The 23603-nt window shown below is 38.9% G+C and overlaps 1 protein-coding gene across 1 annotated transcript in view; it reads right to left on the bottom strand.

Annotated features, from left to right (window-relative positions):
• KATNAL1 (katanin catalytic subunit A1 like 1) overlaps positions 1-23603 on the bottom strand; it is a 216334-nt gene that overhangs the window by 117896 nt on the left and 74835 nt on the right. Inside the window, exon 5 of the mRNA XM_053708475.1 lies at positions 16555-16682. Coding sequence (XP_053564450.1) covers positions 16555-16682 — 128 coding nt within the window. The remainder of the gene's footprint in view (positions 1-16554; positions 16683-23603) is intronic.

Genomic DNA, 23603 nt, shown 5'->3' with positions numbered 1-23603 from the left:
CCGCAGGACCAGTCCAAAAGGGGTCCGAGACTTCCAAGCCCAGAACTGGAAAAGTATACACAAATAACAAAGACTATAAGAAGATTACTTCATCCCCTTATGTCTATGCATGCAAGCCAGTCAAAAATTAAGACTGAGAATCCCTAAACCCATTAGAAGTGGGATCCTCCAGCAACGCCAAAAACGTGCCTTAGCAGAACATGAAGGTGCGCCAGTGTATAATGAAAGGCGCAAAATACCTCCGCCGGGACAAAAGAAAACACCGGCAACAAAGGTTGACCCCCTGAGGCCTCAGGGGCAGTCGTTCCCCCGGAGGGCTGAACTGGACCAGGCGATCCCACACATGACGAGTTCCGGTTAACGGAACACGGACAATATCGTAAGCACACTCCCGGGAGGTGCAGATGTGCCAGCGCCAAAGATATGGCCATGTGGAACCATGTTGTAACCTCCGGTGGGAACATGCCACACTACATAAAAGGATAAGTAGCGTTTGGGTTACCTGCATGTGTAGTAAGAGTTTGTGGTAGGGAACTTGTCTCGTGGGAAATAGAATCTCCAGAGGCGGATGGCTCAGTGGGCACCTGATTCCCCAATCCCGAGGAACAGAGCACGTGATGGGCATGTATCACCCAGGCCAATTCATATTCTTCGCAAGAAGTAAAGTCTGAATCAGAGACATCCGTCTCCAAAAAATCAGAATCCTCCATAACTGGGACACTGAATAAAAAAAAAATATAAACAGCACCTTACACCCCCAATATCGGGGGAGCTCAACACCTCCAGAGAACCAGACACCAGCGGACTAAGATAGTAGCGTCGCTTCTGCCATGGACTTGAGAGAAAAAAGCAGGCAGCGAAACTCGTCAACGCTGATTGCTTGTGGAGCTGTTACTATGAGTCGGGATGGTTTCGCATCTCCGGACTCTACTTTTCACCCATCCTCTCACTGAGAGGCTGGTAGGACTACTTAAAACTCCATTTCCATGACGAAGAGTATTACCCTCCATAAGAGACTATTGAAAACTTCTGACACTTCACTGCCAACCTCCTGGAATGAAAGGCAAAGAATGACTAGGGGATGAGGGAAGTGGGGGAGGTATTTAAGCCTTTTGGCTGGGGTGTCTTTGCCTCCTCCTGGTGGCCAGGTTCTGAATTCCCAAAAGTAATGACTGCAGCTGTGGACTCTTTCCATTTATGAAGAAAATGACTAGTCAGTAATTCTTATTTAAAAAGAAAAAAATGCTGTTGTATGTGCAGTATAAAAATATATTTGGAATAACTAAAAAGGTAGAAAAAAGTTCTAGATGTTATGGCTTCCTTGCTACAGAGATCAATTTTATTACAAAACATAATGGCACTGTTGAGATTTCTAATTTACTCCTATTATCAATTTCTTAATTAAATTATCAAAAAGCAACAATGTAAAGCTTAAGGGACAGTCTACACCAATTTTTTTCTTATTTAAAAAGATAAATAATCCCTTTATTACCCATTCCCCATTTTGGCATAACTAACACAGTTATATTAATATATGTTTAACCTCTGTGATTACCTTGTATCTAAAGCCTTTGCAGACAGCCTCCTTATCTAAGTGACTTTGACAGACATGCAGTGTAGTCAATCAGTGAAGACTCCTAAATAACTTCACGGGAGTGAGCACAATGTTATCTATATGACACATGTGAACTAGCACAGTCTAACTGTGAAAAACTTTCAAAATACTCTGAGCCAAGAGGCGGTTTTCAACTGTTTAGAAATCAGTTTGAGCCTAGCTAGGTTTAGATTTTCAAAAATACCACGAAGGGAACAAAGCAAATTTGATGATAAAAGTAAATTGGAAATTTGTTTAAAATTGCATGCCCTATCTGAATCATGAAAGTTTAGTTTTGACTTTACTGTCCCTTTAGGAGCTGGTCCATTTTAGGTTCAGCACCCTGGATATTGCTTGCTTATTAGCAGCTACATTTAGCCACCAATAAGCAAGCGTAATTGATAATAGGAGTACATTAGAGAATTGCTTAAAATTGCATGCTCTATCTGAATCATTAAATAAAAAAGTGGATTTAGTATCCCTTTAATCATGTAATTTGAAGGCAGAAGGAAATGTGGAAAGTCTTTAAACGAGTACACTATCTGAATACTGAAGTAAAGTGTGGGGTTTCTTTTTTGTAAAGTAATAAATCACACAAGTGCACAACTATTTCACAAAAGCAAGGGTTTGTCATTTTATAAGAAATCTGGTTTGCTTGCATTTCAGGGTGTTCCTTTCTATAAGCCTAAAGATTAAAACTTTGCAGGCACACAGGGTTTTTTTAGAAGCACACAGATAAATCAGTGTCAAATCTAGGTGAATTGTGCAGATGCAGAAATCGCAGTAAACACAGTTGTCATAGAACTTTTATGGTCACTAAGCCAGGAGTATAAGAAATAATTAACCAATTCAAGTGTGCTAAGTAATTGGCCTTCATTTTATGTATGGAGTTACTAGCTGAAATTACAGTAATTTTAAAATAGTCAAGATCAAAAGAGCAATTTGACAAGTTTACATATAAAGAAAGTTAAAGGGACATGACACCCAAACGTTGAAGCACTTGAAATTGATGCAGCATAGATGTAAAAACATAATTTATGCTTACCTGATAAATTTATTTCTCTTGTAGTGTATTCAGTCCACGGGTCATCCATTACTTATGGGATTATATCTCCTTCCCAACAGGAAGTTGCAAGAGGATCACCCAAGCAGAGCTGCTATATAGCTCCTCCCCTCACACGTCATATCCAGTCATTCGACCGAAACAAGACAAGAAAGGAGAAACCATAGGGTGCAGTGGTGACAGTAGTTTGAATTAAAAATTTAGATCTGCCTTAAAAGACAGGGTGGGCCGTGGACTGAATACACTACAAGAGAAATAAATTTATCAGGTAAGCATAAATTATGTTTTCTCTTGTTAAATGTATTCAGTCCACGGGTCATCCATTACTTATGGGATACCAATACCAAAGCTAAAGTACACGGATGATGGGAGGGACAAGGCAGAAACTTTAAACGGAAGGAACCACTGCCTGTAGAACCTTTCTCCCAAAAACAGCCTCCGAAGAAGCAAAAGTGTCAAATTTGTAAAATTTTGAAAAAGTGTGAAGTGAAGACCAAGTTGCAGCCTTGCAAATCTGTTCAACAGAGGCCTCATTCTTAAAGGCCCAGGTGGAAGCCACAGCTCTAGTGGAATGAGCTGTAACTCTTTCAGGAGGCTGCTGTCCAGCAGTCTCCTAGGCTAAGCGTATTATGCTACGAAGCCAAAAGGAGAGAGAGGTAGCTGAAGCTTTTTGACCTCTCCTCTGTCCAGAGTAAACGAAAAACAGGGAAGAAGTTTGACGAAAATCTTTAGTTGCCTACAAATAGAACTTCAGGGCACGGACTACGTCCAGATTATGCAAGAGTCGTTCCTTCTTTGAAGAAGGGTTAGGACACAGTGATGGAACAACAATCTCTTGATTGATATTCCTGTTAGAAACTACCTTAGGTAAGAACCCAGGTTTAGTACGCAGAACTACCTTGTCTGAATGGAAAACCAGATAAGGAGAATCACAATGTAAGGCAGATAACTCAGAGACTCTTCGAGCCGAGGAAATAGCCATCAAAAACAGAACTTTCCAAGATAACAGCTTAATATCAATGGAATGAAGGGGTTCAAACGGAACACCTTGAAGAACTTTAAGAACTAAGTTTAAACTCCACGGCGGAGCAACAGTCTTAAACACAGGCCTAATTCTAGCCAAAGCCTGACAAAAGGCCTGAACGTCTGGAACTTCTGCCAGACGTTTGTGTAGAAGAATAGACAGAGCAGAAATCTGTCCCTTTAACGAACTAGCAGATAAGCCCTTTTCTAAACCCTCTTGTAGAAAAGACAATATCCTAGGAATCCTAACCTTACTCCATGAGTAACTCTTGGATTCGCACCAGTATAAATATTTACGCCATATCTTATGGTAAATTTTTCTGGTAACAGGTTTCCGAGCCTGTATTAAGGTATCAATAACCGACTCCGAGAAGCCACACTTTGATAGAATCAAGCGTTCAATCTCCATGCAGTCAGTCTCAGAGAAATTAGATTTGGATGATTGAAAGGACCCTGAATTAGAAGGTCCTGCCTCAGAGGCAGAGACCATGGTGGACAGGACGACATGTCCACTAGGTCTGCATATGTGATAATCTCACCAAACTTCAGAGAATATTTAATAAAAAATAAAATAAATGGAATGTAGCTCTAGTCTTGTAAACAGCTAGTAAATATAACTTGTTCTACTAGCATGTACAAGGTGAGCATTTACTTTTAGTAATTGAAATGAAAAGTATGGTTTAAACCTCTATGAATGATAATAATAAATCTTATGAGAGATACTTATCAAGTCTCTATAATATAAGCAATGATTCATTAATATTGTCAAAAAAGAAAAATTGAGAAAAATCCTTTATATTCAGGATAAGAAACGAAGTGATAGAGTTCAACTCTAGATAAAGTAATGTTCAAATATCTTTCCTTAAGTTTCACGCACTCACACAAACACTCTAAAATATATATACAAAGTTCCAGCACACACGCAATATAGACCAGCAAGGAGGAGGTTAATTCAGTGTAATTCACCTCAGGTAAGTAAAAACACTTAGCGTTATTTTTGGAAACCTTATGATTTGTATACAATACGATACCCAAACCAGCGTGGTGACAAGACCAGATTTTCCCAGGAGCGATGGTGTAGCGTGGAGAGCGGTAATAACAGCAGAGTAAGTGCTAAACCGGAGATTAGTAGAGAGCGGCGTTCCGGTAGCAGCTTGTGCGAGTGCGGCTTCAGCCGCGTGTGGTAGAGTTCCGGTAGCGTAGGGATACGATCAGAAGTATCAGTCCAAAAGAATCAGGAAAGAAGTGCAGCAAACTTTGAGATACAAACAGCCTTCAAAAAATAAAATACTTATGACCTGAAAGGAAAAAGTAAACTGCTTGGAAAGAGCAGTAGCACAGGATGAGAGAATCCACTTTAATTTTCAGGCACTGAGTAATGGAAAAGCACTTCCTTAAATAGGAGGAAGTGCTGATAGTCAGAAAGTCTTAAAGGGATATCACATCCCCCCCTTCTCAGGGAATCACCCCCGGGGATTCCAGACCAGGTTTAAGGGGGTAACGATGATGAAATGACTTCACCAGACGAGGGGCATGAACTCCTGAATGAAGATGCCAGGAATCATCCTCTGGACCATAACCCTTCCATCTGATGAGATATTCTAATCTTTGTCGTCGAATCCTAGAATCCAGTATTGATTCAACTTCAAATTCCTCTTGAAGATCCACTGAGATAGGAGGCGGAAGATCAACTGCCGTGCGTGTCATTGAATGAAAAGGTTTCAATAATGAAATATGGAAGGTGGGATGAAACTTGTAATCCTTGGGTAACGTGAGCTTAACCACATTGGGATTTATTATCTGCTCTACAGGGTAAGGTCCCAGAAACTGGTTAGCCAATTTCTTGCTAGGTACCTGAAGTTTGAGGTTTTTAGTAGAGAGTAACACTAAGTCACCTATTTTATATTCAGGTCCAATCGAATGTTTCCGATCATAGTATTTCTTTTGATATTCCTTAGCCTCAGCTAGATGTGTTTTCAATACTTTCAATCGATCTTGAAGTTTGGAAGAAAAATCTAAAGCTGAAGGGGAATTCACTGTTTTGTGGGACAAGGTTATAGTGTTAGGATGGTACCCATAAGTTGCGAAAAAGGGGGATGTTTTGGTTGAGGAACACAATGAATTATTATGAGTAAATTCTGCCATAGGGAGGTAAATTAGCCAGTCATCTTGTAAATGTGAAATATAACAACGTAAAAAGTGTTCAATGGTCTGGTTCAGTCTTTCTGTCAACCCATTTGTCTGTGGATGGAAAGCAGTAGTGTAGCGATGATCAATCTTCAGTAGCTTACACAAAGATCTCCAGAAGGAAGAGGTGAATTGGGTACCCCTATCAGTAATAATATTAGAGGGTAAACCGTGTAGTCTTACAACCTGATCAAGAAATACTTTAGCTGTAGTCATGGCAGTTGGTAATCCCTTGAGTGGAATAAAATGAGCCAGTCTTGTTAAATGGTCGACTACTACCATGATAGTGTTATATTGTTGTGATGCAGGTAACTCCACTATAAAATCCATGGCAATAGTACTCCATGGTTTATCTGGAATGGGCAGAGGTCTGAGTAACCCTATGGGTTTTTTATGTTCAATTTTATTTCTAGCGCAATTCTCACACCTAGAGACGTAATCATAAATATATTTATTCATCCCTGGCCACCAAAACTTACGACGGGTAAGTTCAATGGTTTTCTGTATCCCTGGGTGACCAGATATAGTGTCATCATGGGTGTGTGTGAGAATGGAAGATCTTATTTTCTCAGGTACGTATAACTTTTCCTCATGATAAAAAAGACCTGTAGTAGGATCTTTTGAACAATTCTGTAGTGGTATTGAATCATGTTTTAGAGCAGTGTAAATCTCTTCTTCTAAGGGTGTTAAGGTACCTATTATCTTTTCTGGAGGGATAGTGAAGTTAGGTTGTTCATGAGGAAGTAACTCATGAATACGAGAAAGTGCATCTGCCTTTGTGTTTTGACTCCCTGGTTTATAAGTTATTAAAAAGTTAAAGCGATCTAGAAAAAGTGACCATCTTGCTTGTCTAGCTGTTAAAGTCTTATTCTTCTTTAAGTATTCTAAGTTTTTATGATCAGTATAAATAAGAAATGGAATTACTGATCCTTCTAGTAGGTGTCTCCATTGTTCTAGTGAACACTTAATAGCAAGGAGTTCTTTATCTCCAACACTATAGTTAGCTTCAGCACAAGTCAAAGTTCTTGAATAGAACGCAATGGGATGAACTTCACCTGTCTCCTTATTTTGTTGGGAAAGAATAGCCCCAATGCCTGTGTTCGATGCATCAACTTCCAACAGGAATTGTTGATCAAATTTAGGCAGTGTTAGTATTGGAGCTGTTGTGAACATTTCCTTAAGACTATCAAAAGTCTTCTGGGCTTGTTCAGACCACTTAAAGCGATGTTTTATACTAGTTAATTGTGTTAATGGTCTTATCACTGAGGAGAAGTTTTTAATAAATTTACGGTAATAGTTTGCGAAACCAATAAATCGCTGTAATGCTTTTACTGTAGTGGGTATAGGCCAGTCTTTAATTGCGGCTACTTTTTCAGGATCCATTTCTATCTTGTTTGGGGTAATTATATAACCCAAAAACTTTATTTTAGAGACATGGAAAACACATTTTTCCAGCTTTGCATATAACTTATGCTCCTTGAGACGAGTAAGAACCCACCTAACATGTTTTTCATGTTCTATGGAAGATTTCGAATAAATCAGAATATCATCTAGATATATGATGACACAGATATCCATTAGATCATGAAAAATCTCGTTGATAAAATGTTGGAAGGTTGCGGGAGCATTGCTTAGACCAAAGGGCATTACGTTATACTGGAAAAGACCATAACGGGTTCTGAACGCGGTTTTCCATTCGTGTCCTTCCTTTATGCGAATAAGATTATAAGCGCCCTTTAGATCTAATTTTGAGTAGATCGTGGCCTCATTTAATCTTTCTAGTAACTCTGGTATGAGAGGTAGAGGATACCTATTTTTAATTGTTATTTCATTCAATGCCCTGTAGTCAATAATAGGTCTTATTGTTCCATCTTTGTTGCGTACTAAAAACAGTCCTGCAGCAGCAGGGGATGTTGAGTGTGAGATGAACCCTTTTCGCAAGTTTTCATCTAAATATGATCTTAGATATACCAATTCTTCTTGTGAAAGAGGGTAAATCTTTCCATGTGGTATTTGAGATCCCGGTATTAAATCAATGGGACAGTCAAATTCCCTATGTGGTGGGAGGTTTTCTGCCTCCTTGAGGTCAAACACCTCTGCCAGGTCCTGATAAATTTGAGGCAGCTCATGTTCTATAGTAGAGATTACCTGATATGGAAAACAAGTCTTTATACAATAGTTAGAGTCAAAGTTTACTTGTGGTGATGACCAGTCAATATGAGGATTATGTATTTGTAACCAGCTAAATCCTAAGATGATAGTATGCATGTAGATAGGTATGAGGTCAAAAGTAATATATTCAGAATGTCCTTGGTCAGTTGTTATGAGTAAAGGGATTGTCTGATGGGTAATGGGGCCCTGTTGTATAATAGAACCATCAATAAGTTTAACTGAAACAGGTTGTGTTTTGACAACAGTAGGAATTTTATTGAGCTTAACATATGCTATATCTATATAATTTCCTGACGCCCCAGAATCAATCAAAGCGTTAGATCGCACGTTTTTCTGATCCCACTGTAAAGAAAAGGTGAGAGTGAGATGTGGATTTTGGGTAATGTGAAAAATTTTGTGATTGAAACTACCCTTACCCTTTTTCTGTCTCAATAGAGATGGACAATTTGTGACTGAGTGGTCTTTTTGTCCACAATAAAGACAGAGATTTTCTAATCTGCGTCTGGTTTTTTCTTCTGGGGTTAGAGGACCCCTTATAGTTCCAATCTCCATAGGAACCTGGTTTGAAACAGCTTTTTCCATGGTTGTAGAACAGGGATAGGAACGTCTGGGCACAACTTCATAGGAAGCTCTTTCAGCCTTTCTTTCACGTAACCTTCGGTCCAAAGTGGTGCTTAATTTCATCAACCCATTCAGTGTGTCAGGCATCTCTAATCGTGACAATTCATCTTTAAGGGATTCAGAGAGACCCAATCTGAATTGGTTCTTTAAGCTGATCTCGTTCCATTGAGAGTCATCTATCCACATTTGAAATTCAGTAATATATTCTTCAATGTTTCTTTTCCCCTGTCTCATAGATCTTAATTTATTTTCAGCTGTTATTTGAGAGTGGGAATCCTCATACAAGGCAGTCATAGCTAGAAAAAATTCTTCAAGCGAATCTAATATTGGATGTTCACTTTCAAAGAATCTATTGGCCCAGGAGCGTGGCTCCCCCTGGAGGAAGGAAATAGTGGTACAGACCTTTATCCTTTCACTATGGTATGTTTTAGGTCTAAGTGAGAAAAGAAGTTTGCATGCACTTTTAAAATCCCTGAAATCGCTGCGCTTGCCAGAGAAGGGTTGTGGGTATTGTATGTGAGGTTCAGCAATTCCTGCTTCTTTCCCTGACATACAATCTTTTATTAAGGTTTTGAGAGCTTTATTTTCAGTTTGTACCTCTGTTAAGGCTCTAGCAAGATATTCTAGTTTTTGATGAATATTAGAAAATTCATTTTTAATTTCATTTGGATCCATCTTCCAAATAAACAAAAAAAAAAATAAACTTTATTTTTGTGGCCTGAAAATTCTGTGATAATCTCACCAAACTTCAGAGAATATTTAATAAAAAATAAAATAAATGGAATGTAGCTCTATTCTTGTAAACAGCTAGTAAATATAACTTGTTCTACTAGCATGTACAAGGTGAGCATTTACTTTTAGTAATTGAAATGAAAAGTATGGTTTAAACCTCTATGAATGATAATAATAAATCTTATGAGAGATACTTATCAAGTCTCTATAATATAAGCAATGATTCATTAATATTGTCAAAAAAGAAAAATTGAGAAAAATCCTTTATATTCAGGATAAGAAACGAAGTGATAGAGTTCAACTCTAGATAAAGTAATGTTCAAATATCTTTCCTTAAGTTTCACGCACTCACACAAACACTCTAAAATATATATACAAAGTTCCAGCACACATGCAATATAGACCAGCAAGGAGGAGGTTAATTCAGTGTAATACACCTCAGGTAAGTAAAAACACTTAGCGTTATTTTTGGAAACCTTATGATTTGTATACAATACGATACCCAAACCAGCGTGGTGACAAGACCAGATTTTCCCAGGAGCGATGGTGTAGCGTGGAGAGCGGTAATAACAGCAGAGTAAGTGCTAAACCGGAGATTAGTAGAGAGCGGCGTTCCGGTAGCAGCTTGTGTGAGTGCGGCTTCAGCCGCGTGTGGTAGAGTTCCGGTAGCGTAGGGATATGATCAGAAGTATCAGTCCAAAAGAATCAGGAAAGAAGTGCAGCAAACTTTGAGATACAAACAGCCTTCAAAAAATAAAATACTTATGACCTGAAAGGAAAAAGTAAACTGCTTGGAAAGAGCAGTAGCACAGGATGAGAGAATCCACTTTAATTTTCAGGCACTGAGTAATGGAAAAGCACTTCCTTAAATAGGAGGAAGTGCTGATAGTCAGAAAGTCTTAAAGGGATATCACAGCATACCAGGTCCTGCGTGGCCACGCAGGCGCTATCAGAATCACCGATGCTCTTTCCTGTTTGATCCTGGCAATCAGTCGAGGAAGCATCGGGAATGGTGGAAACACATAAGCCATGTTGAAGACCCAAGGGGCTGTCAGAGCATCTATCAGCACCGCTCCCGGGTCCCTGGACCTGGATCCGTAACAAGGAAGCTTGGCGTTCTGGCGAGACGCCATGAGATCCAGTTCTGGTCTGCCCCAACGATGGACCAGTTGAGTAAACACCTCCGGATGGAGTTCCCACTCCCCCGGATGAAAAGTCTAACGACTTAGAAAATCCGCCTCCCAGTTCTCTACGCCTGGGATGTGGATCGCTGACAGGTGGCAAGAGTGAGACTCTGCCCAGCGAATTATCTTTGAGACTTCTAACATCGCTAGGGAACTCCTGGTTCCCCCTTGATGGTTGATGTAAGCCACAGTCGTGATGTTGTCCGACTGGAATCTGATGAACCTCAGTGTTGCTAACTGAGGCCAAGCTAGAAGAGCATTGAATATTGCTCTTAACTCTAGAATATTTATTGGGAGGAATTTCTCCTCCTGAGTCCACGATCCCTGAGCCTTCAGGGAGTTCCAGACTGCGCCCCAACCTAGAAGGCTGGCATCTGTTGTTACAATCGTCCAATCTGGCCTGCGAAAGGTCATACCCTTGGACAGATGGACACGAGAAAGCCACCAGAGAAGAGAATCTCTGGTCTCTTGATCCAGATTTAGTAGAGGGGACAAATCTGAGTAATCCCCATTCCACTGACTTAGCATGCATAATTGCAGTCTGAGATGCAGGCGCGCAAATGGCACTATGTCCATTGCCGCTACCATTAAGCCGATTACTTCCATGCACTGAGCCACTGACGGGCGTGGAATGGAATGAAGGACACTGCAAGCATTTAGAAGTTTTGATAACCTGGACTCCGTCAGGTAAATTTTCATCTCTACAGAATCTATAAGAGTCCCTAGGAAGGAGACTCTTGTGAGTGGTGATAGAGAACTCTTTTCCACGTTCACCTTCCACCCATGCGACCTCAGAAATGCCAGAACTATCTCTGTATGAGACTTGGCCCTTTGAAAGCTTGACGCCTGTATCAGGATGTCGTCTAGATACGGAGCCACCGCTATGCCTCGCGGTCTTAGAACCGCCAGAAGTGAGCCCAGAACCTTTGTAAAGATTCTCGGGGCCGTAGCCAACCCAAAGGGAAGAGCTACAAACTGGTAATGCCTGTCTAGAAAGGCAAATCTTAGGTACCGATAATGATCTTTGTGAATCGGTATATGAAGGTAGGCATCCTTTAAGTCTACCGTGGTCATGTATTGACCCTCTTGGATCATGGGTAGGATGGTTCGAATAGTTTCCATTTTGAATGATGGAACTCTTAGGAATTTGTTTAAGATCTTTAGGTCCAAGATTGGTCTGAAGGTTCCCTCTTTCTTGGGAACCACAAACAGATTTGAGTAAAACCCTTGCCCTTGTTCCGACCGCGGAACTGGGTGGATCACCCCCAATACTAAGAGGTCTTGCACACAACGTAGAAATGCCTCTTTCTTTATTTGGTTTGCTGATAACCTTGAAAGATGAAATCTCCCTTGTGGAGGAGATGCTTTGAAGTCCAGAAGATATCCCTGAGATATGATCTCCAACGCCCAGGGATCCTGGACATGTCTGCCCCCCACTAGATCCATTTCCGGATAGGGGGCCCTCTCTTCATGCTGTCTTAGGGGCAGAAGAAGGCTTTCTGGCCTGCTTGCCCTTGTTCCAGGACTGGTTAGTTTTCCAGCCCTGTCGGGTAACGAGCAACAGGTCCTTCCTGTTTTGGAGCGGAGGAAGTTGATGCTGCTCCTGCCTTGAAATTACGAAAGGCACGAAAATTAGACTGTTTGGCCTTTGACTTGGCCCTGTCCTGAGGAAGAGTAGGCCTTTGACTTGGCCCTGTCCTGAGGAAGAGTATGACCCTTACCCCCAGTAATGTCAGCAATAATTTCTTTCAAGCCGGGCCCGAATAAGGTCTGCCCTTTGAAAGGAATTTTAAGCAATTTAGATTTAGAAGTAACGTCAGCTGACCAGGATTTAAGCCATAGCGCTCTGCGCGCCTGGATGGCGAATCCGGAGTTCTTAGCTGTTAGTTTGGTTAAATGTACAACGGCATCAGAAACAAATGCATTAGCTAGCTTAAGTGCTTTAAGCTTGGCCATAATCTCATCCAATGGAGCTGTGCGAATGGCCTCTTCCAGAGACTCAAACCAGAATGCCGCAGCTGTAGTGACAGGCGCAATGCATGCAAGGGGCTGTAAGATAAAACCTTGTTGAACAAACATTTTCTTAAGGTAACCTTCTAATTTTTTATCCATTGGATCCGAAAAAGCACAACTATCCTCCACCGGGATAGTGGTACGCTTAGCTAAAGAGGAAACTGCTCCCTCCACCTTAGGGACCGTCTGCCATAAGTCTCATGTGGTGGCGTCTATCGGGAACATTTTTCTAAACATCGGAGGTGGGGAAAAAGGCACACCGGGTCTATCCCACTCCTTGCTAATAATTTCTGTAAGCCTTTTAGGTATAGGAAAAACGTCAGTACACACCGGTACCGCAAAGTATCTATCCAACCTACATACTTTCTCTGGAATTGCAACCGTGTTACAATCATTCAGAGCCGCTAATACCTCCCCTAGCAATACGCGGAGGTTCTCAAGCTTAAATTTTTACTGCGCAAAAAAGCGCTAAAATAGGCTCCTCCTATTACAACAGTGGGAAACCTCAGTTAATCGTTTTTATATAGAAATAAACAACAGCCATGTGGAAAATTTCATGCCCCAAAAGATTTATCACCAAAGTACCTCACAAAAAAAAAAACGAATAACATGCCAGTAAACGTTTTAAAACATACACTTTAAAAGTTAGATAGTGTTATTAATAAGCCTGCTACCAGTCGCTTCTACTGCAGTTAAGGCTTATACAATACTTCAGTATTAACAGTATTTTCTTAGTCAAATTCCATTCCTTAGAAAATTACTTATTGTACATACATTCATCAGCCTGATACCAGTCGCCGCTGCATTTAAGGCTGTACTTACATTACATCGGTATCAGCAGTATTTTCTTAGTCAATTCCATTCCTTAGAAAAATAATTTACTGCACATACCTCGTTTGCAGGATTCCCCGCATGCTATTCCCTTTCTGAAAGTTACCCCACTCCTCAGAATGTGCGAGAACAGCCAGTGGATCTTAGTTACTTCTGCTAAGATCATAGAAAACGCAGGCAGATTCTTCTTCTAAATACTGCCTGAGAACAAACAGCACACTCCGGTGCCATTTAAAATAACAAACTTTTGATTGAAGAAATAAACTAAGTATAAAAACACCACAGACCTCTCACAACGACCTATCTAGTTGAGTTGCAAGAGAACGACTGGATATGACTTGTGAGGGGAGGAGCTATATAGCAGCTCTGCTTGGGTGATCCTCTTGCAACTTCCTGTTGGGAAGGAGATATAATCCCATAAGTAATGGATGACCCGTGGACTGAATACACTTAACAAGAGAAAAGCCAACTAGAAAATATTCCCTTAACATATCTATGTAAAAATAGAAGACATTTTACCTCAACATTTCCTTAGTAGCCACATCCCATTGTAAAGGGACTTTCAGCAGCCAAAGAGGATGCTAGTACCAGGACTTGCAATTGAGCGCACATCTGGCATGTGCAGGCATACTCATGCTATCTCCCTCCTCAGCTTAAGGACATTTACTCTGAAATCTCACAAGATTTCACTGAAATCTCATGAGATCACAGTAAAACATAGTGTAAAATCAGCACTGATGAAGCTGACTGGCTGCTGTATTTTATTCCCCCCCCCCCCCCCCACATGCAGCTTACAGTAGCTAAAGTCTAACTGTTCACAGAGCATTTACTCTTATGAGAAGAACTTTTGAGGTACAATATCTTCTTCTTTTCACACAGAGATGTTATGCTGCATCACATTCAAGGGATTTAGCATATAGGCATTATGCCCCTTTAATGATTCCAATAAACCAAATAGAATGCATTAGAAATATCTGTTGACATTTACAAAAATGTAGAACTATAAAAGATAAATTCCATAACACAGTAAATACTAATGGTTTAACTGTTCTTAAAAACAGGTCCACATAATTTAAATGTAGAACAATCTTTTTCCATCAACACAGCATGAGGAGGTCATATGACTCCAGGGAGAGGGTTAGTAAGAGGGACTGGAAGGTGGTCATATGACCCCAGGGAGAGGGTTAGTAAGAGGGACTGGAAGGTGGTCATATGACCCCAGGGAGAGGGTTAGTAAGAGGGACTGGAAGGTGCTCCTCAGCCCACACCTAAAAGAAATGCAAACCCTGTGTATGCAAGAGGAAGACAATGGGGAAGATTTAATAAGCAGTGAATGCTGCTTTCTCGCCTGCTGCTCCCTAACTTGTCCGCCACCTCTTAGGTGGCGGACTGCAATCATCCCGATATGATATGATTAGGATGATTGACACCCCCTGCTAGCGGCATTGTGCAGGGGGCGGCATTGCACAAGTAACGAATCATGTCTGCCCAGGGTTTAATAAATTTACCCCAATGTGTCATCTTTAGCATCCTAGCAGTTAGGCACAGATGAAACACCATCTTGCTATAAAAGTTTTGGTTTAGGATATTGCTATTAAAATAAGGACTTTCAGGTTCCCATATTGTGATGCTTCCTGATGGTGGTTTATTCCCTTAGGATGCGCTGACTCATCACCTACTGCATTACAAGATGTTCATTGTTTGACTTAATGTTTACAGGTTGTTTTATTCAGCTGTCACTACCAAATAAACAATCATTTAAACTGAACTGTTATTCTTATGAGAGGTTAACTGGTGTTTCTTTTTTGTTCTTTTGTTGCTATTGGGAAGGTTAAAGGGACAGTCTATTTTTAAAAAAAAATGTATTGTTTAAAAAGATAGATAATCAGCATCTGAGCCTACCTAGGTTTAGCTTTCAACAAAAAATACAAAGAGATACCAAAACAAATACCAAAGCAAATTTGATTATACAAGTAAATTGGAAAGTTTAATTTTGACTTTACTGTCCCTTTAAAGAAGTTTTATGCAAAATAATTGTCTTGTGTTTTTAATAAAATAGATTATTTTATCAGGGAATATAGAAATATGTCCATTGTACAAGGACAGAAATGAATACAATGCCTAACCAAGTACACAATCTATTACTTTATTAAAATTACACATAATAGCGCTAACAATGCAATTTTCATGCCCCCCCCCCTGGAATAAACTTGAGTGTTATGTGAAACTGACAATTCCTTAAAAAAAAGGATTCACTCACTACTGGAGTCTTTGTCAGAGTCGAAACTATCTAGAAATTGCTCAGGCCTGAATTCTTTTTTTATAGCAATGATTATGAGATGTAAAGAATGAGATTTTGAATCTCTTCCATAATGTTAAGTAAATCACTAAAATGAGCTTGATTAGGAAGGGGTAGGCAAATGTTTACCCTATTTCTTTTAAATGGATGTTGCATGTTTGCAGAACCTTTGGCATTAATTTTTGTAAAAAATTGTTATTTTTCCCTTTACTGAGTTAACTCTTATATATCTGATTATTAACATTTAAATACTAATCCTTATTGACGTCAATATAATTGTACTGGAATCATCATTCAATAGCAATATTCAGATGCTAAATTTGAATGTTCAAATTTTACTTTCAATGTTTGATTTTCAACATTTTTATTCCTTCTGTAAATCATTTGAATGGCAGAACAAATGTCAAGGGGAACATTTGTTCTACAATTTGAATGCCAAAATGTAAATAAATATTTGACCAATTTATACTTATGATTCGTTGATTTTTGCAGAATGCAATGGGGAAAATTGACAAGATGGTTAGATCCTTTTTTATTCAAGTTATGTAACTCTAAACAATGGATCAAATTGTTTATTGCAAAAGTAAAAGCCAATGTTCCCGCAACTCTGTGTAAACTGTTGCATCACCAACAATTGAACTTCTCAACAAATCAGAAAAACTTAAGTGCACAGAACCTATTTATATGCTATATAAGCTTGTAGACTGACAGAAATATAGCTAGATAAGACTTATAATTAGTCCATCTTATGTATGTTACATTTATTTATAAAATATTTTAAACTGTATCCTGCATAATATCTCATTTAGCGTGCACGCACAAAGCGCATACTCACCAGTGGACATTTGGATTCCTGGAAATAATGTCCCTTTCTAAAGCTTCAACAAGATCTTTGTCATAACCAGCTCCATCAAATTTCCTCATTTCACCATCTCCACCAACATCTTGCTGATTTTTACGACTCTAAAATATTAAATTATTCGTATTAAATCTGTATTCATAAGCATTTAAAATGCTAAATGACAGCACAATAATAACATTATTTGTATTATGCCAATCTGTTTTTTTTATACACTCAATGTGACATACAGCAATAATAGTGTAACATTTTCCTAACATTTAAATTGTATGGGGAAAAATAAAACTGCTTTATTATATATATATATATATATATATATATATATATATATATATATTTGGTATCTGCCATCAGTGACACTTCTGTTTGAAAATTTCATCATACAGTTGCTATGACTGTAAGGAAAAAAGTTAAAGGGACATAATACTCATATGCTAAATCACTTGAAACTGATGCAGTATAACTGTAAAAAGCTGACAGGAAAATATCACCTGAGCATCTCTATATAAAAAATGAAGATATTTTACCTCACAATCTCCTCAGCTCAGCAGAGTAAGTTCTGTGTAAAAAGTTAAACTCAGCTGTTCCCAGCTGCAGGTAAAATAAAAAAAAATGAAGAAATGAACAGCAGCCAATCAGCATCAGCATTGCTGAGGTCATGAACTCTTACTGTGATCTCATGAGATTTGACTTAACTCTCATGAGATTTCATAGTAAGCTTCCTTTACCTGATTGGTGAAATAATATGAGAGTTCACGAGGCTCATCCCTTCAGATGTCCCAGGACAGACATACTAAAATGCTGCTTAGAAATCCTTTACAATGGGAGGTGGCTACTGAGGAACTTTTGAGGTAAAATATCTTTCTTTTTTACATAGAGATGTTCAGGTGATATTTTCTAGTCAGCTTTTTACAGCTATGCTGCATCACTTTCAAATGTTTAAACATTTGGGTATTATGGCCCTTTAATTGCTGAAACACAAACTATCATTTACTGTATTCAAATTCCCAGTGGCGAAAATGTAAAATTGATAGCTTTATTTACTCTCTAGCGTTATCCATAGCAAATGTATATCATCACATCAGACTAATGTCAACAATAGCTAGGAATTTATTTTCTTGAGATATAAACATCCAGGGCAAGATTACATATACAGTGCAGGCATCAGGGCAAGTGCTGAAACCCGCCCCACCCGTAATTTCATCTTGCACATCGGGGTATTACATATACGGCACTGTTAGATGCTAGACTGGCTTAAGTAGGACAAACTGGCGATCTTCAGAAATGTGCGCAAATACACAATTCTGTTGTCGCAAGTAACTTACGCCAGTATTATGTCTACGTAAAGTGTCAATAAAGAGTATTGTTATGCAAATTAGGATAACACACGTAAAAACGAAACTGGAATTAAACTAAAATTCAAATTCAATATATAAACCCATGCGCAGCCGGCATTTTCTACAGTGTGTTTGGATTGTTCGTTGAGCTACAACACACGGCCCAGGAGTTGAGGATTAGTGAGAGGAGAGAGAAAGGCGCAAACAGAATAGTTAGTTAGGTTGCATTGGTGGATTGAGTAAACTTGTACACTTACACATATTCTGACATATTGCACACATTGCATACATACATATACAAATACACCACACTTTTTTTTCTAACACCTCACATATTTTATTTTATTTTTACAGTGTGAAAGGCTGAGTGTTTCATTGTGATTGTGTGTGACTGAACTGGGAGTGAGTAGGAGTGTGTGTAATTTGATTAGTGTTAGGATGGCAGGGAGAGGTAGGGAGGAGGGGAGGAGGGGAAAGGAGTGGCAGGGAGAGGAGTATTGGAGAGGACAGGAGGAGCAGTGGGCCCTCTGTCAGGGAGTAAGTAGAGTGGGGAGAGGGAGAACCAGAAGGGATGATGGGCGGAGAGATGCCAGAGAGCCCCAGAGAGCAGGTATATCCAGGAGAGGGACAGAGGGTACACATGGGGAAAGAAGGGGGGGAGGAGCGAGAGGATAGGGAGGAACCCACACTGCCAGGGACATCACAGGGAGGAAGCCAAGTGGCCATGGAAGATGAGAGGCTGAGATGTCCTAACTTCACATTTGACGAAAATGTTGCCCTAATCCAGGCCATTATGGACAATTACAGCGACCTCTTTGAGCAGGAGAAGGGCAAAGGCAGTGCCAAAAAAAGAAAGACTGCATGGCTGGCGGTAGAGGGTGCCGTCAGCAGTGTGGCCCTGTAGAGGAGGACTGTAGAGGGCCTTAAAAAGAGGTGGAACGACTGTAAGAGGCGGGTGAAAGAGAAGATGGGGCAGGAAGCTGTACACCAGAAGGGAACAGGCAGTGGGGCAGCCCTGGAAATGGAATACAACACCTGGAAGGAGATGATACATAGGTCCCTGAGTATCACAGCAGTCCATGGACTTCCAGGGGTTCGTGACTCAGGGGCTGCAACCACAGCACATCATGCTGGTAACATCCCACACAACTGTATTATATGTAGTTGCAATACAACATCCTTTAATATCACACATTCATGTACACAATGAGGAGCATGGAATTTGGAGTACTAACAAAAACAACATCTACAATTATACTTGACATTACTGCTACATAACACAATGCAATTCATGATGTGAGGTGGAATAGTGCAATACATGTCTCAGAGTAACACAGGCCACAAGCCACATGTAGAGTTTTCATTAAATGGACACTATAGCCATCCCAATACATTTAGCTCAATAAAGCAGGTTCTGTGCCTAGATCAGGCTAAAGTAAATTGTGTGACCATAGTGTCACTTAAAGAACACATTATTTCATCATTGACATGTACACATAACTATTGTATGAAACACATCCCTGTATACTGCTCATATTCAAATCCCTCATAGACCAACTCACAATGTGCAAATGCATGTTAACACCAATCAAGTCCTAAAAAACCATTCATGTTTCAAATAGGGCATGTCATTTTAAACAACTCTCCAATTGACTTTTATCACCAATTTTGTTTGTTCTCTTGGTATTCTTAGTTGAAAGCTAAACCATATGCTAATTTCTTAGACCTTGAAGGGCGCCTCTAATCTAAATGCATTTTGATTGTTTTTCTCCACTAGAGGGCATTAGTTCACGTGTTTCATATAGATAACATTGAGCTCATGCACGTGAATTTACCATGGAGACAGCTCTGATTGGTTAAAATGCAAGTCTGTCAAAAGAACTAAAATAAGGGGGCAGTCTGCTAAGGCTTAGATACAAGGTAATAACAGAGGTAAAACGTGTATAATTATAACTGTGTTGGTTACGCAAAACTGGGGAATTGGTAATTAAGGGATTATCTATCTTTTAAAACAACAAAAACTCTGGTGTTGACTGTCCCTTTAAATATTTTGGCCTCAAGGCCAAGCTGTGTTAACACAGCCAGTAGAATAAATTACACTCCCAGTGGGTTCTAGAAGAGATACGGTACTAAAAAGATTATTTTCCATTGTTCTCTCCAAGTATTGGTGATTGGTTTATGAACAGATATAAAATAAAGAAGCAAGTATATGTACACAATGTGATAAAGTAATGAGATCTGATTATACCTACAAGCTCAGCCCATTTTATTAGGCTGTAAATTTAAAACACAAAATCAACTATTTCAAATACACAAATAAACCTTAAAAAATAAAATCTCATACATTTTATACTCTGCAGCAAAAAAGTAAAAGAAGTAATTGGAAAGAGAAAACAATTTTAAAGTATACTGTCTCTTTCACTTTTGATATGCTGCTTAAAGGGCCATAATACCAAAATGTTTAAACACTTGAAAGTGATGCAGTATAGCTGTAAAAAGCTGACTATAAAATATCACCTGAACATCTTTATGTAAAAAAGAAAAGATATTTTACCTCAAAAGTTTCTCAGTAGCTACATCCCTTTGTAAAGGACTTCTAAGCAGCAAATCAGTATGTCTGTCCCGGGACAGCTGAAGGATTGAGCCTCGTGCACTCTCATCTTATTTCCCTATTCAGTGTAAGGAAGTTTACAATGACATCTCATTAGAGTTAAGTCAAATCTCATGAGATCACAGTAAAAGAATTCATGACCTCGGCACTGTTGATGCTAATTGGCTGCTGTTCATTTCTTAATTTTTGAATTTTTGTTTTACCTGCAGCTGGGCTGCAGCTGAGTATAACTTTTTACACAGAACTTACTCTGCTGAGCTGAGGAAATTGTGAGGTAAAATATCTTCCTTTTTTACATAAAGATGCTCAGGTGATATTTTCCTGTCAGCTTTTTACAGTTATGCTGCATCAGTTTCAAGTGATTTAGCATATGAGTATTATGTCCCTTTAAATGTATGTGTTTATTTAGGCTTCCATGGAGTTACGTTTCTTTTTGCAAGGGTTGCTGTGCCTGCCTATGTGTGGCGAGATGAAACTGGAGTAGATTTTCTCAATTCTGCGCGCTGTATATTGGATACCAAATTGCGCGCCAGTTCTATGTTAGTTTATGGGAGTAAAAAAATGCGGGCAATGGGTAAAATATACGCGTGTAACTTGTATGCTACGCCGTATATGTGATACCAAAACCGTGTAAAAACCGGCGTCGCCGGCTTTTGCAGGCGACACCGCATATGTAATGAAGCCCCCAGAGTGTATCGTGTCTGTGAAGACTTCATTTGTGTCATACAAATAATAATAACGTTTAAATGTTTTCAGTCCTACTCAAGACAGAAACAATGAAATACAGTATTAAAAATAATTCTGATTTTATTTTTTTATATTTATTATTAAATCCATCTTCTGCCTGCCATCTAGTGACCATAATTTCAAATAATTTGTGTAGCATTTATACAGAGCTTTGCAGGCTGTATCTTATTTATTATAGCCTGAAGCAAAATTTCCCCAAACAGCTTAATATGTTTCTGGAGGAGGTCATCGATATACTGTCACTTGCTTACTTTCATTTAGTGTATTGAAGGCATATAAATACATAATGCAGGAGTTCTATATTTGATGTGAAGGGGATATGAAAAAATGGTTTGCTATTTACTAAGGCTTAGACGGAAGAAACAGCATACAGGACAAAAACGTACTAAAGAATGTTAGCTGTTTAACAATATTCAGAAGGCAATATTGTTTCAGTAAAAGACAAGCCATCAAGATTTTAAAGGGACATTTCTGCTCAGGAACACGCACAGGAGCATGCTTTGAGCACAGTTTTGACTATCGGCCAGATTACGAGTTTTTCATTATGAGCTGTGCGGTGCTAACGAGCAGTTTTGTCTCACCGCTCACTTACCTGCAGCGCTGGTATTATGGGTTTTTACAAACCTGGCGTTAAAAGGCAAGAAGCGAGCGTTGAGCAAAATTGTACTCCTTACCGCACTTCAATACTAGCGCTGCTTACGTCAGCGGTGTTTGTATTTTTTTTTTACAGGTAAAAGAGCTGATTTCTTTGGGACAATGCCCTGCAAAAGGCCCTTTTAGTTTAGGCTAGGGTCTTTTTTTATTTGGGGGGGCTTTTTTATTTTGATAGGGCTATTAGATTAGGTGTAATTAGTTTAAATATCTTGTAATTTGTTTATTATTTTCTGTAATTTAGTGGGGGGGGGGGTTGTACTTTAGCTAATTGTATTTAATTTATTTAATTGTATTTAATTTAGGTCATTTATTTAATTGTAGTGTAATGTTAGGTGTTAGTGTAACTTAGGTTAGGTTTTATTTTACAGGTACTTTTGTCTTTATTTTAGCTTAATAACTATTCTACCTAGTTAAAATAAATACAAACTTGCCTGTAAAATAAAAATAAACCCTAAGCTAGCTACAATGCAACTATTAGTTATATTGTAGCTAGCTTAGGGTTTATTTAATAGGTAAGTATTTAGTTTTAAATAGGAATAATGTAGTTAATGAAAGGAATTTTATTTAGATTTATTTAAATTATATTTAAGTTAGGGGGTGTTAGGGTTAGACTTAGATTTAGGGGTTAATACATTTAATATAGTGGTGGCGACGTTGGGGACGGCAGATTAGGGGTTAATAAATGTAGGTAGGTGGCAGCGATGTTAGGGATAGCAGATTAGGGGTTAATATTATTTAACTAGTGTTTGCGAGGCGGGAGTGCGGCGGTTTTGGGGTTAATATGTTTATTATAGTGGCGGCGATGTCCGGAGCGGCAGATTAGGGGTTAAAAAATGTATTTTAGTATTTGTGATGCGGGAGGGCCTCGGTTTAGGGGTTAATAGGTAGTTTATGGGTGTTAGTGTACTTTTTAGCACTTTAGTTATGAGTTTTATGCTACAGCGTCGTAGTGTAAAACTCATAACTACTGACTTTATAATGCGTTAGGGATCTTGGAGGTCCCATACAAAAAGTACCAGCGGGCGTAAAAACGCAGCGTTAGGACCTGTTAACGCTGCTTTTTTACCCTAACGCACAACTTGTAATCTAGCCGTATGTGTTTAAATCATTGCATAAATTCAATGTCTTTAAAAAGTATCAGGTTGCAACACAGTGAAAGTCTGTAAAAATGTCATACAAAATTTTGCAAAAAATAATTTAAATAATATTTTTTTTTAAACACGATACAGTTTTACTGCTTGGTGACTTCAGTAAAGGCAGAAAATGATCTGTGTTCATATTAGCAATGCCTATAAACAACAGTCTTCTCACTTAGCACAAAAAAAAGAAGAGGAAAATGAAATCTTCCTGTAATTTTTTCTTCTTGACTCATTTCTATAGCAGCATTAAAGTGATGGTTAAACTCTCCTCTTTTTAAAAATCAGATCCAGAATGTTAGTGATATTTTGGATGGAGTTAAATTCATCAGTTGTAATGAAGATGCGCTATAACTTACTTTTTAATATAGATATGAAATTCAAATTCCCTGCGCTCCACCACCCACTTCAAGAGTCAAATTTTCTGTGAGCTAACAGTTTGAATTCTTGTTGTAGCTGGGCAACAATTCAAACCGTTAGCTCACAGAAAAATTGACTTTTAAAGTTGGCAGTGGAGCCCAGGAAATTTGAATTTCATAT

Source organism: Bombina bombina, chromosome 3, assembly GCF_027579735.1.
Source record: "Bombina bombina isolate aBomBom1 chromosome 3, aBomBom1.pri, whole genome shotgun sequence".
Classification (NCBI taxonomy): Eukaryota; Metazoa; Chordata; class Amphibia; order Anura; family Bombinatoridae; genus Bombina; species Bombina bombina.
Note: the sequence above shows the minus strand (reverse complement) of the source record. Positions and strands in the feature narration are given on the sequence as shown.